The sequence below is a fragment of the Bombina bombina genome, chromosome 2 (genome assembly GCF_027579735.1).
Source record: "Bombina bombina isolate aBomBom1 chromosome 2, aBomBom1.pri, whole genome shotgun sequence".
Taxonomy (NCBI): domain Eukaryota; kingdom Metazoa; phylum Chordata; class Amphibia; order Anura; family Bombinatoridae; genus Bombina; species Bombina bombina.
The window spans coordinates 717830662-717846034 of NC_069500.1; the positions used below are offsets into that span (position 1 = coordinate 717830662).

A 15373-nucleotide genomic window follows, 5' to 3' on the forward strand; every position below is an offset into this window, starting at 1 on the left:
GAATGAGCTGTGATTCTTTCGGGAGGCTGCCGTCCGGCAGTCTCGTAAGCCAATCTGATGATGCTTTTAATCCAAAAAGAGAGAGAGGTAGATGTTTGTCTAAAATCCTTTGTAGCATCTAAATAGAATTTTAGAGCGCGAACAACATCCAAATTGTGCAACAAACGTTCCTTCTTTGAAACTGGTTTCGGACACAGAGAAGGTACGATAATCTCCTGGTTAATGTTTTTGTTAGAAACAACTTTTGGAAGAAAACCAGGTTTAGTACGTAAAACCACCTTATCTGCATGGAACACCAGATAAGGAGGAGAACACTGCAGAGCAGATAATTCTGAAACTCTTCTAGCAGAAGAAATTGCAACTAAAAACAAAACTTTCCAAGATAATAACTTAATATCAACGGAATGCAAGGGTTCAAAAGGAACCCCCTGAAGAACTGAAAGAACTAAATTGAGACTCCAAGGAGGAGTCAAAGGTTTGTAAACAGGCTTAATTCTAACCAGAGCCTGAACAAAGGCTTGAACATCTGGCACAGCGGCCAGCTTTTTGTGAAGTAACACAGACAAGGCAGAAATCTGTCCCTTCAGGGAACTTGCAGATAATCCTTTTTCCAATCCTTCTTGAAGGAAGGATAGAATCCTAGGAATCTTAACCTTGTCCCAAGGGAATCCTTTAGATTCACACCAACAGATATATTTTTTCCAAATTTTGTGGTAAATCTTTCTAGTTACAGGCTTTCTGGCCTGAACAAGAGTATCGATAACAGAATCTGAGAATCCTCGCTTCGATAAGATCAAGCGTTCAATCTCCAAGCAGTCAGCTGGAGTGAAACCAGATTCGGATGTTCGAACGGACCCTGAACAAGAAGGTCTCGTCTCAAAGGTAGCTTCCAAGGAGGAGCCGATGACATATTCACCAGATCTGCGTACCAAGTCCTGCGTGGCCACGCAGGAGCTATCAAGATCACCGACGCCCTCTCCTGATTGATCCTGGCTACCAGCCTGGGGATGAGAGGAAACGGCGGGAACACATAAGCTAGCTTGAAGGTCCAAGGTGCTACTAGTGCATCCACTAGAGCCGCCTTGGGATCCCTGGATCTGGACCCGTAGCAAGGAACTTTGAAGTTCTGACGAGAGGCCATCAGATCCATGTCTGGAATGCCCCACAGCTGAGTGACTTGGGCAAAGATTTCCGGATGGAGTTCCCACTCCCCCGGATGCAATGTCTGACGACTCAGAAAATCCGCTTCCCAATTTTCCACTCCTGGGATGTGGATAGCAGACAGGTGGCAGGAGTGAGACTCCGCCCATAGAATGATTTTGGTCACTTCTTCCATCGCCAGGGAACTCCTTGTTCCCCCCTGATGGTTGATGTACGCAACAGTTGTCATGTTGTCTGATTGAAACCGTATGAACTTGGCCCTCGCTAGCTGAGGCCAAGCCTTGAGAGCATTGAATATCGCTCTCAGTTCCAGAATATTTATCGGTAGAAGAGATTCTTCCCGAGACCAAAGACCCTGAGCTTTCAGGGATCCCCAGACCGCGCCCCAGCCCATCAGACTGGCGTCGGTCGTGACAATGACCCACTCTGGTCTGCGGAATGTCATCCCTCGTGACAGGTTGTCCAGGGACAGCCACCAACGGAGTGAGTCTCTGGTCCTCTGATTTACTTGTATCTTCGGAGACAAGTCTGTATAGTCCCCATTCCACTGACTGAGCATGCACAGTTGTAATGGTCTTAGATGAATGCGTGCAAAAGGAACTATGTCCATTGCCGCTACCATCAACCCGATCACTTCCATGCACTGAGCTATGGAAGGAAGAGGAACGGAATGGAGTATCCGACAAGAGTCTAGAAGTTTTGTTTTTCTGGCCTCTGTCAGAAAAATCCTCATTTCTAAGGAGTCTATTATTGTTCCCAAGAAGGGAACCCTTGTTGACGGAGATAGAGAACTCTTTTCCACGTTCACTTTCCATCCGTGAGATCTGAGAAAGGCCAGGACAATGTCCGTGTGAGCCTTTGCTTGAGGAAGGGACGACGCTTGAATCAGAATGTCGTCCAAGTAAGGGACTACAGCAATGCCCCTTGGTCTTAGCACAGCTAGAAGGGACCCTAGTACCTTTGTGAAAATCCTTGGAGCAGTGGCTAATCCGAAAGGAAGCGCCACGAACTGGTAATGTTTGTCCAGGAATGCGAACCTCAGGAACCGATGATGTTCCTTGTGGATAGGAATATGTAGATACGCATCCTTTAAATCCACCGTGGTCATGAATTGACCTTCCTGGATGGAAGGAAGAATAGTTCGAATGGTTTCCATCTTGAACGATGGAACCTTGAGAAACTTGTTTAAGATCTTGAGATCTAAGATTGGTCTGAACGTTCCCTCTTTTTTGGGAACTATAAACAGATTGGAGTAGAACCCCATCCCTTGTTCTCTTAATGGAACGGGATGAATCACTCCCATTTTTAACAGGTCTTCTACACAATGTAAGAATGCCTGTCTTTTTATGTGGTCTGAAGACAACTGAGACCTGTGGAACCTCCCCCTTGGGGGAAGTCCCTTGAATTCCAGAAGATAACCTTGGGAGACTATTTCTAGCGCCCAAGGATCCAGAACATCTCTTGCCCAAGCCTGAGCGAAGAGAGAGAGTCTGCCCCCCACCAGATCCGGTCCCGGATCGGGGGCCAACATTTCATGCTGTCTTTGTAGCAGTGGCAGGTTTCTTGGCCTGCTTTCCCTTGTTCCAGCCTTGCATTGGTCTCCAAGCTGGCTTGGCTTGAGAAGTATTACCCTCTTGCTTAGAGGACGTAGCACTTTGGGCTGGTCCGTTTCTACGAAAGGGACGAAAATTAGGTTTATTTTTTGCCTTGAAAGGCCGATCCTGAGGAAGGGCGTGGCCCTTACCCCCAGTGATATCCGAGATAATCTCTTTCAAGTCAGGGCCAAACAGCGTTTTCCCCTTGAAAGGAATGTTAAGTAGCTTGTTCTTGGAAGACGCATCAGCCGACCAAGATTTCAACCAAAGCGCTCTGCGCGCCACAATAGCAAACCCAGAATTCTTAGCCGCTAACCTAGCCAATTGCAAAGTGGCGTCTAGGGTGAAAGAATTAGCCAATTTGAGAGCATTGATTCTGTCCATAATCTCCTCATAAGGAGGAGAATCACTGTCGACCGCCTTTATCAGCTCATCGAACCAGAAACATGCGGCTGTAGCGACAGGGACAATGCATGAAATTGGTTGTAGAAGGTAACCCTGCTGAACAAACATCTTTTTAAGCAAACCTTCTAATTTTTTATCCATAGGATCTTTGAAAGCACAACTATCCTCTATGGGTATAGTGGTGCGTTTGTTTAAAGTGGAAACCGCTCCCTCGACCTTGGGGACTGTCTGCCATAAGTCCTTTCTGGGGTCGACCATAGGAAACAATTTTTTAAATATGGGGGGAGGGACGAAAGGAATACCGGGCCTTTCCCATTCTTTATTAACAATGTCCGCCACCCGCTTGGGTATAGGAAAAGCTTCTGGGAGCCCCGGCACCTCTAGGAACTTGTCCATTTTACATAGTTTCTCTGGGATGACCAACTTGTCACAATCATCCAGAGTGGATAATACCTCCTTAAGCAGAATGCGGAGATGTTCCAACTTAAATTTAAATGCAATCACATCAGGTTCAGCTTGTTGAGAAATGTTCCCTGAATCAGTAATTTCTCCCTCAGACAAAACCTCCCTGGCCCCATCAGACTGAGTTAGGGGCCCTTCAGAAATATTAATATCAGCGTCGTCATGCTCCTCAGTATCTAAAACAGAGCAGTCGCGCTTACGCTGATAAGTGTTCATTTTGGCTAAAATGTTTTTGACAGAATTATCCATTACAGCCGTTAATTGTTGCATAGTAAGGAGTATTGGCGCGCTAGATGTACTAGGGGCCTCCTGAGTGGGCAAGACTCGTGTAGACGAAGGAGGGAATGATGCAGTACCATGCTTACTCCCCTCACTTGAGGAATCATCTTGGGCATCATTGTCATTGTCACATAAATCACATTTATTTAAATGAATAGGAATTCTGGCTTCCCCACATTCAGAACACAGTCTATCTGGTAGTTCAGACATGTTAAACAGGCATAAACTTGATAACAAGTACAAAAAACGTTTTAAAATAAAACCGTTACTGTCACTTTAAATTTTAAACTGAACACACTTTATTACTGCAAATGCGAAAAAACATGAAGGAATTGTTCAAAATTTACCAAATTTTCACCACAGTGTCTTAAAGCCTTAAAAGTATTGCACACCAAATTTGGAAGCTTTAACCCTTAAAATAACGGAACCGGAGCCGTTTTGAACTTTAACCCCTTTACAGTCCCTGGTATCTGCTTTGCTGAGACCCAACCAAGCCCCAAGGGGAATACGATACCAAATGACGCCTTCAGAAAGTCTTTTCTAAGTATCAGAGCTCCTCTCACATGCGACTGCATGCCATGCCTCTCAAAAACAAGTGCGCAACACCGGCGCGAAAATGAGGCTCTGCCTATGCTTTGGGAAAGCCCCTAAAGAATAAGGTGTCTAAAACAGTGCCTGCCGATATTATTATATCAAAATACCCAGATAAAATGATTCCTCAAGGCTAAATATGTGTTAATAATCAATCGATTTAGCCCAAAAAAAGTCTACAGTCTTAATAAGCCCTTTTTGAAGCCCTTATTTACAATCGTAATAAACATGGCTTACCGGATCCCAGAGGGAAAATGACAGCTTCCAGCATTACATCGTCTTGTTAGAATGTGTCATACCTCAAGCAGCAAGAGACTGCTCACTGTTCCCCCAACTGAAGTTAATTGCTCTCAACAGTCCTGTGTGGAACAGCCAAGGATTTTAGTGACGGTTGCTAAAATCATTTTCCTCATACAAACAGAAATCTTCATCTCTTTTCTGTTTGAGTAAATAGTACATACCAGCACTATTTCAAAATAACAAACTCTTGATTGAATAATAAAAACTACAGTTAAACACTAAAAAACTCTAAGCCATCTCCGTGGAGATGTTGCCTGTACAACGGCAAAGAGAATGACTGGGGTAGGCGGAGCCTAGGAGGGATCATGTGACCAGCTTTGCTGGGCTCTTTGCCATTTCCTGTTGGGGAAGAGAATATCCCACAAGTAAGGATGACGCCGTGGACCGGACACACCTATGTTGGAGAAATGAAGATTTATCAGCATCAACCTCTGAGACAGAATCCTCTGAACCAGAACCATTATCAGAATCAGAATGATGATGTTCATTTAAAAATTCATCTGAAAAATTAGAAGTTTTAAAAGACTTTTTACATTTACTAGAAGGAGGAATAACAGACATAGCCTTCTTAATGGATTTAAAAACAAAATCTCTTATGTTATCAGGAACACTCTGAGTATTAGATGTTGACAGAACAGCAACAGGTAATGTGACAGTACTTAAAGGAAATATTATCTGCATAAACAGTTTGTCATGACAAAACAGTACAAACAACAGCTGGAGGAACAGATACCATAAGTTTACAGTAGATACACTTAGCTTTGGTAGCTCCAGCCCCAGGCAGGGATATTCCAGAAGTATCTTCTGACTCAGCTTCAACGTGGGACATCTTGCAATATGTAATAGAAAAAACAACATATAAAGCAAAATTGATCAAATTCCTTAAATGACAGTTTCAGGAATGGGAAAAAAATGCCAGAGAATAAGCTTCTAGCAACCAGAAGCAAAAAATCAGAGACTTAAATAATGTGGAGACAAAAGTGACACCCATATTTTCTCGCGCCAAAAAAGACGCCCACATTATTTGGCGCCTAAATGCTTTTGGCGCCAAAAATGACGCCACATCCGGAACGCCGACACTTTTGGCGCAAAAGAACGTAAAAAAACATAATTTATGCTTACCTGATAAATTCCTTTCTTCTGTAGTGTGATCAGTCCACGGGTCATCATTACTTCTGGGATATTACTCCTCCCCAACAGGAAGTGCAAGAGGATTCACCCAGCAGAGCTGCACATAGCTCCTCCCCTCTACGTCACTCCCAGTCATTCGACCAAGGACCAACGAGAAAGGAAAAGCCAAGGGTGAAGTGGTGACTGGAGTATAAATTAAAAAATATTTACCTGCCTTAAAAACAGGGCGGGCCGTGGACTGATCACACTACAGAAGAAAGGAATTTATCAGGTAAGCATAAATTATGTTTTCTTCTGTTAAGTGTGATCAGTCCACGGGTCATCATTACTTCTGGGATACCAATACCAAAGCAAAAGTACACGGATGACGGGAGGGATAGGCAGGCTCTTTATACAGAAGGAACCACTGCCTGAAGAACCTCTCTCCCAAAAATAGCCTCCGAGGAAGCAAAAGTGTCAAATTTGTAAAATTTGGAAAAAGTATGAAGCGAAGACCAAGTTGCAGCCTTGCAAATCTGTTCAACAGAGGCCTCATTCTTGAAGGCCCAAGTGGAAGCCACAGCTCTAGTAGAATGAGCTGTAATTCTTTCAGGAGGCTGCTGTCCAGCAGTCTCATAAGCTAAACGAATTATGCTACGAAGCCAAAAAGAAAGAGAGGTAGCGGAAGCTTTTTGACCTCTCCTCTGCCCAGAGTAAATGACAAACAGAGAAGACGTTTGTCGAAATTCCTTAGTTGCCTGTAAGTAAAATTTTAGAGCACGGACTACATCCAGGTTGTGCAGTAGACGTTCCTTCTTTGAAGAAGGATTTGGGCATAAAGAAGGAACAACAATCTCTTGATTGATATTCCTGTTAGTAACTACCTTAGGTAAGAACCCAGGTTTAGTACGCAGGACTACCTTATCCGAATGAAAAATCAAATAAGGAGAATCACAATGTAAGGCTGATAATTCAGAGACTCTTCGAGCCGAGGAAATAGCCATTAAAAATAGAACTTTCCAAGATAACTTTATATCAATGGAATGAAGGGGTTCAAACGGAACGCCCTGTAAAACATTAAGAACAAGGTTTAAACTCCATGGTGGAGCAACAGTTTTAAACACAGGCTTAATCCTGGCCAAAGCCTGACAAAAAGCCTGGACGTCAGGAACTTCTGACAGACGTTTGTGTAACAGAATGGACAGAGCTGAGATCTGTCCCTTTAATGAACTAGCAGATAAACCCTTTTCTAAACCTTCTTGTAGAAAAGACAATATCCTAGGAATCCTAACCTTACTCCAAGAGTAACCTTTGGATTCACACCAATATAGGTATTTACGCCATATCTTATGGTAAATCTTTCTGGTAACAGGTTTCCTAGCCTGTATTAAGGTATCAATAACTGACTCAGAAAAACCACGTCTTGATAAAATCAAGCGCTCAATTTCCAAGCAGTCAGCTTCAGAGAAGTTAGATTTTGATGTTTGAAGGGACCCTGTATCAGAAGGTCCTGTTTCAGAGGTAGAGACCAAGGTGCACAGGATGACATGTCCACCAGGTCTGCATACCAAGTCCTGCGTGGCCACGCAGGTGCTATTAGAATCACTGATGCTCTCTCTTGTTTGATTCTGGCAATCAATCGAGGAAGCAACGGGAAGGGTGGAAACACGTAAGCCATCCTGAAGTCCCAAGGTGCTGTCAGAGCATCTATCAGGACTGCTCCTGGATCCCTGGATCTGGACCCGTAACGAGGAAGCTTGGCGTTCTGTCGAGACGCCATGAGATCTATCTCTGGTTTGCCCCAACGTCGAAGTATTTGGGCAAAGACCTCCGGATGAAGTTCCCACTCCCCCGGATGAAAAGTCTGACGACTTAAGAAATCCGCCTCCCAGTTCTCCACTCCCGGGATGTGGATTGCTGACAGGTGGCAAGAGTGAGACTCTGCCCAGCGAATTATCTTTGATACTTCCATCATAGCTAGGGAGCTTCTTGTCCCTCCCTGATGGTTGATGTAAGCTACAGTCGTGATGTTGTCCGACTGAAACCTGATGAACCCCCGAGTTGTCAACTGGGGCCAAGCCAGGAGGGCATTGAGAACTGCTCTCAATTCCAGAATGTTTATTGGCAGGAGACTCTCCTCCTGACTCCATTGTCCCTGAGCCTTCAGGGAATTCCAGACGGCACCCCAACCTAGAAGGCTGGCGTCTGTTGTTACAATTGTCCAGTCTGGTCTGCTGAATGGCATCCCCCTGGACAGATGTGGCCGAGAAAGCCACCATAGAAGAGAATTTCTGGTCTCTTGATCCAGATTCAGAGAAGGGGATAAGTCTGAGTAATCCCCATTCCACTGACTTAGCATGCACAGTTGCAGTGGTCTGAGGTGTAAGCGTGCAAAGGGTACTATGTCCATTGCCGCTACCATTAAGCCGATTACCTCCATGCATTGAGCCACTGACGGGTGTTGAATGGAATGAAGGGTGCGGCAAGCACTTTGAAGTCTTGTTAGCCTGTCCTCTGTCAGGTAAATCTTCATTTCTACAGAATCTATAAGAGTCCCCAGGAAGGGAACTCTTGTGAGTGGAACGAGTGAACTTTTCTTTTCGTTCACCTTCCATCCATGTGACCTTAGAAATGCCAGCACTAACTCTGTATGAGACTTGGCAGTTTGAAAGCTTGAAGCTTGTATCAGAATGTCGTCTAGGTATGGAGCTACCGAGATTCCCCGCGGTCTTAGTACCGCCAGAAGAGCACCCAGAACCTTTGTGAAGATTCTTGGAGCTGTAGCCAATCCGAATGGAAGAGCCACAAACTGGTAATGCCTGTCTAGGAAGGCAAACCTTAGGTACCGATAATGATCTTTGTGAATCGGTATGTGAAGGTAAGCATCTTTTAAATCTACAGTGGTCATGTACTGACCCTCTTGGATCATAGGTAAAATTGTCCGAATAGTCTCCATCTTGAACGATGGGACTCTTAGGAATTTGTTTAGGATCTTTAAGTCCAGGATTGGTCTGAAAGTTCCCTCTTCTTTGGGAACCACAAACAGATTTGAGTAAAACCCCTGTCCCTGTTCCGATCGTGGAACTGGATGGATTACTCCCATTAACAAGAGCTCTTGTACGCAGCGTAGAAACGCCTCTTTCTTTGTCTGGATTGTTGACAATCTTGACAGATGAAATCTCTCTCTTGGAGGAGAGTATTTGAAGTCCAGAAGGTATCCCTGAGATATTATCTCTAGCGCCCAGGGATCCTGAACATCTCTTGCCCAAGCCTGGGCGAAGAGAGAAAGTCTGCCCCCCACTAGATCCGATCCCGGATCGGGGGCCCTCAATTCATGCTGTTTTAGGGGCAGCAGCAGGTTTCCTAGTCTGCTTGCCCTTGTTCAAGGACTGGTTAGGTTTCCAGCCTTGTCTGTAGCGAGCAACAGCTCCTTCCTGTTTTGGTGCAGAGGAAGTTGATGCTGCTCCTGCTTTGAAATTACGAAAGGAACGAAAATTAGACTGTCTAGTCTTGGCTTTGTCCTGAGGCAGGGCATGGCCTTTACCTCCTGTAATGTCAGCGATAATCTCTTTCAACCCGGGCCCGAATAAGGTCTGCCCTTTGAAAGGTATATTAAGCAATTTAGACTTAGAAGTAACATCAGCTGACCAGGATTTTAGCCACAGCGCCCTGTGTGCCTGAATGGCGAATCCTGAATTCTTCGCCGTAAGTTTAGTAAGATGTACTACGGCCTCCGAAATGAATGAATTAGCTAGTTTAAGGACTCTAAGCCTGTCCGTAATGTCGTCCAGAGTAGCTGAACCAATGTTCTCTTCCAGAGACTCAATCCAGAATGCCGCTGCAGCCGTGATCGGCGCAATGCATGCAAGGGGTTGCAATATAAAACCTTGTTGAACAAACATTTTCTTAAGGTAACCCTCTAACTTTTTATCCATTGGATCTGAAAAAGCACAGCTATCCTCCACCGGGATAGTGGTACGCTTAGCTAAGGTAGAAACTGCTCCCTCCACCTTAGGGACCGTTTGCCATAAGTCCCTTGTGGTGGCGTCTATTGGAAACATTTTTCTAAATATCGGAGGGGGTGAGAACGGCACACCGGGTCTATCCCACTCCTTAGTAACAATTTCAGTAAGTCTCTTAGGTATAGGAAAAACCTCAGTACTCGTCGGTACCGCAAAATATTTATCCAACCTACACATTTTCTCTGGTATTGCAACTGTGTTACAATCATTCAGAGCCGCTAACACCTCCCCTAGTAATACACGGAGGTTTTCCAGTTTAAATTTATAATTTGAAATATCTGAATCCAGTCTATTTGGATCAGAACCGTCACCCACAGAATGAAGTTCTCCGTCCTCATGTTCTGCCACCTGTGACGCAGTGTCTGACATGGGCCCTAATATTATCAGCGCACTCTGTTCTCACCCCAGAGTGATCACGCTTACCTCTTAGTTCTGGTAATTTAGCCAAAACCTCAGTCATAACAGTAGCCATATCCTGTAATGTGATTTGTAATGGCCGCCCAGATGTACTCGGCGCTACAATATCACGCACCTCCCTCTGAGCGGGAGATGTAGGTACTGACACGTGAGGCGAGTTAGTCAGCATAACTCTCCCCTCGTTGTTTGGTGAAATTTGTTCAATTTGTACCGATTGACTTTTATTTAAAGTAGCATCAATACAGTTAGTACATAAATTTCTATTGGGCTCCACTTTGGCATTGCAACAAATGACACAGGTATCATCCTCTGAATCAGACATGTTTAACACACTAGCAAATAAACTTGCAACTTGGAAATACAATTCAATTAGAATAATATTAAAACGTACTGTGCCTTTAAGAAGCACAGAATATCTATGACAGTTGAAAAATTAATAAATTGAAACAGTTATAGCCTCAATCCTTGTAAACAACACAACTTTAGCAAAGGTTAAATCCCATTAGCAAAGATAACAAATTCTGAAAGCAGAAACAAATTACAGAATAAACGTTTTTTATCTCAGTCAAACTATAATTCTCACAGCTCTGCTGAGAGAAATTACCTCCCTCAAAATAAGTTTTGAAGACCCCTGAGCTCTGTAGAGATGAACCGGATCATGCAGGGAATACAATGAGTTGCTGACTGAAATATTTGATGCGTAGTAAAAGCGCCAAAAAACGGCCCCTCCCCCTCACACACAGCAGTGAGGGAGAACAGAAACTGTCAGAAAACAGATTAAGCAACTGCCAAGTGGAAAAATAGTGCCCAAACATTTATTCACTCAGTACCTCAGCAAATGAAAACGATTTTACATTCCAGCAAAAACGTTAAACATAATCTCTAGTTAATAAACAGCTTTATGTATTTCTTACAGTGTAATTCTAGTGAAGTACCATTCTCCAGAATACTGAAGTGTAAAGTATACATACATGACATTATATCGGTATGGCAGGATTTTCTCATCAATTCCATTGTCAGAAAATAAAAACTGCTACATACCTCTATGCAGATTAATCTGCCCGCTGTCCCCTGATCTGAAGTTTACCTCTCCTCAGATGGCCGAGAAACAGCAATATGATCTTAACTACTCCGGCTAAAATCATAACAAAAACTCAGGTAGATTCTTCTTCAAACTCTGCCAGAAAGATAATAACACACTCCGGTGCTATTTTAAAATAACAAACTTTTGATTGAAGATATAAAACTAAGTATAATCACCATAGTCCTCTCACACATCCTATCTAGTCGTTGGGTGCAAGAGAATGACTGGGAGTGACGTAGAGGGGAGGAGCTATGTGCAGCTCTGCTGGGTGAATCCTCTTGCACTTCCTGTTGGGGAGGAGTAATATCCCAGAAGTAATGATGACCCGTGGACTGATCACACTTAACAGAAGAAATGACGCAACTTCCGGCGACACGTATGACGCCAGTAACAGAAAATAATTTTTGCGCCAAAAAAGTCCGCGCCAAGAATGACGCAATAAAATGAAGCATTTTCAGCCCCCGCGAGCCCACAGGGAAAGTCAAATTTTTAAGGTAAGAAAAAAAATGATTTATTCATATGCATTATCCCAAATATGAAACTGACTGTCTGAAATAAGGAATGTTGAACATCCTGAGTCAAGGCAAATAAATATTTGAATACATATATTTAGAACTTTTTATATAAAGTGCCCAACCATAGCTTAGAGTGTCACAGAAAATAAGACTTACTTACCCCAGGACACTCATCTACATGTAGTAGAAAGCCAAACCAGTACTGAAACGAGAATCAGTAGAGGAAATGGTATATATAAGAGTATATCGTCGATCTGAAAAGGGGAGGTAAGAGATGAATCTCTATGACCGATAACAGAGAACCTATGAAATAGACCCCGTAGAAGGAGATCACTGCATTCAAATAGGCAATACTCTCCTCACATCCCTCTGACATTCACTGCACGCTGAGAGGAAAACAGGGCTCCAACCTGCTGCGGAGCGCATATCAACGTAGAATCTAGCACAAACTTACTTCACCACCTCCATAGGAGGCAAAGTTCGTAAAACTGATTTGTGGGTGTGGTGAGGGGTGTATTTATAGGCATTTTGAGGTTTGGGAAACTTTGCCCCTCCTGGTAGGAATGTATATCCCATACGTCACTAGCTCATGGACTCTTGCTAATTACATGAAAGAAAAGTAAGTATGTCCCATGCCATCCTTACAGCGTTAAAGTCCAGTGCCGTTAGGACGGCATGGAACGTCCAAACGGTATAAAGCGATTAATCTTTGAATCGCTCAAGGAAGCAGGGTTAATAGAGAACATATACATGCATACTTTGCTACTTTTTTTGCTAATGTATGTAAACTTTAAAACAGACTGAACATTATATAAATGGATCAATGCAATTAAGGCAAACCTGAATTAAAACCGTTCTTACCTCAGATATTAAGCGTGACATTGTAGATTTACTCTGCTTGCGGTAAACGGAGAGTTCTGTTACACAATCTTCGTCTATATAACCAAGCTTTAAAAAGAATACATATGCATAAATTCAATACTTTAGACTTGACAAGACTGTGTTTTGTACTTAGGTTAGTTCACCACTTGGCAGCTGCTGAAGCTTAGATGCCAGGAATACAAGTAGCAAGGGATGTTATTGGCTGTAAGCAAATCTTACCAGATCAGGGGCTGTAAAACACACACCTCAAGATCAGGGGGCTGCTGGACCAGTGGGTAAACTAGCACCAACTGGTATATAAAAATGTAAAGTGTTTTAAACTTGGGGCTAAATAATTCATACTTACTGCAATGAACAACAATGAACGTCTCTTCAAAGCTAAACTGGAATGATTAAATAGCATTGTTTATATATATATATATATATATATATATATATATATATATATATATATATATATATATATATATATATATATGCTTAAAAGGACAGTATACTGTAAAATTGTTTTACACTATGTATTTCCAATGACTTGTTATACCAGCTGCAGAGTATAAAATGTATGAGAAATTGCATTTTCAGGTTTATTTGCTCATATAAAATAGCTAGTTTTGTGCTTTGAAACCACAGCCTATTACAATGGGTTGAGCTTGCAGGTAATTTCTCTCATTATGTTCTCACTTTGTCTGTATCTTATATTTGTCTGTAAACCAAAGTTCAATACTTAGAGGGAACAATGGAAATCATTTTTTGTTTTCTATTCTACACCCCACCAGGAGGGCAATTTCTTCTGCTGGATGTAATTACATTGCCTGTCAAAAGTCGGGACTTAAGTCCAGAAATATCAGTATAGCTGGGGATACCACAGACGTCCCTTTAATCTTTTATGTGGACTAAATAAAGACCATCTTGAGAGTGACAGAAAATTGCTGGTCCCAAGCAGGAAAACTTACAACCCTGCCAATCTCAGTCTATGTTCTGCGCGGGAGCGGTGATGTTTACGACTCCCGACTAGGGCTTTATTTAATCATTTTACAGGGGATAAAACACTATTTCAGGTTATTAAGGAAAATGATATGTTCTAATTAGAGCAGGTCATTTCTCTATTACTAAGCCTATTTTGTACAGAAAAAAAAAAGAAAAAAAGAAAACACTTTACTTTTTTCTGAAAAGGATTCTGAACCCCAACGCTCCATTCAGTGACTACTAACAGTTTGATAATGTGCATTAACACTTCGGGCATTGAAAAGCAATTGTTGTAAACTCCACGCACCATTTCCTTTATTTGGAGAAGCCAATTCAGCTTTAGTAGACCTAGCTAGCCACTACTAGATTGACTTGCCGCTTACTTATCAGATTAGATCTGCTGAGGCCAAACAGGGACATATTTATTGCAGAGTTAGACTTGTAAAAGTTTGCAAGTTTACAGAATTAGAAAATTCTTATTAAAAAAGGTAAAGGGGCACAATAAAGTATATTAAACATTTTATATTGCCATTTCATAGCATTTACTGTCCCTATAACTATTAAAGGGACATGAAACATTTTCCTTTCATGATTCAGATAGTGCATACATTTTAAACAACTTTCCAATTTACTTCTGTTATCAATTTTGCTTCATGTATCTCCCAGTAGTGCATTGCAACTCCTTTAATAAGGGATACCAAGAGAATGAACACATCAATAAGCCAATGACAAGAGACTTAAATGTGCAGCCACCAGACAGCTGCAAGCTCCCAGCTTTTGAGACTACTTAGCTACACTTGTCAACAAAGGATAACTAGAGAATGAAAGATTAGATAATAGAGGTGAATATGGAAGTTGTATGCTTTATCTGAATCATGAAAGAAATAGTTATAGGTTTTATGCCACTTTAAGACAAAAAAAATTACTAAATGCACTTATCACATAAATGTAAAATCTGTAGTAAAGTGTGTCAGTCGTACAAAATGCAGGTCAGAGCTCACAGCTTTAAAAAAACAAAAAAAAAACAACAACAAACAGGTAGAAAAGAGTAGCCTATAAGAAGAAAAAAATAAGCTAAATGAACCTGTATGTTAAAAAGCCATCTTCACAGCATTTAAATATTCAAAAAAGAGACACTGTTGCCTCAAACTTTGCCACTGCCAGCACAAAATGTCTTCTCATGAATTACTAACTTATGTGCTTCAAACTTGTGCTTTAATGCAGATGAACCTACTCTTGGTGGGAAAGTTTTACAGGAGGAAGTTGCTATTTTTTCTATGACTGCCACCATCAACATCTTACTGGTTATATGAACTTATTTCTCTTTAAGACTACTCACTGGAAATTTACTGTGCCATTCCACAGGGCAGGTGTAACCTTGCATGAGCCAGGGATGATTCAATAAATGCTTCACTGTAATCCTCTTCTTTGGGTCTACCTAGAAGCAATATAAAAGATTTGTAGAAGGAATAAACATGTATGGATAAACTGACAGATACAGAAGCCAGTTATTAAAATAAATATATAATAAATAAAAGTATATATATATATATATATATATATATATATATATATATATATATA

General features: G+C 42.0%; 1 protein-coding gene across 1 annotated transcript in view; it reads right to left on the reverse strand.

The window, feature by feature from the left end:
- MELK (maternal embryonic leucine zipper kinase) overlaps positions 1 to 15373 on the reverse strand; it is a 267107-nt gene that overhangs the window by 189194 nt on the left and 62540 nt on the right. The window contains exons 10-11 of the mRNA XM_053700016.1: positions 15129 to 15227; positions 12803 to 12889 (exon numbers count right to left, since the gene is read on the reverse strand). Of these exons, the coding sequence (XP_053555991.1) occupies positions 12803 to 12889; positions 15129 to 15227 (186 nt within the window). The remainder of the gene's footprint in view (positions 1 to 12802; positions 12890 to 15128; positions 15228 to 15373) is intronic.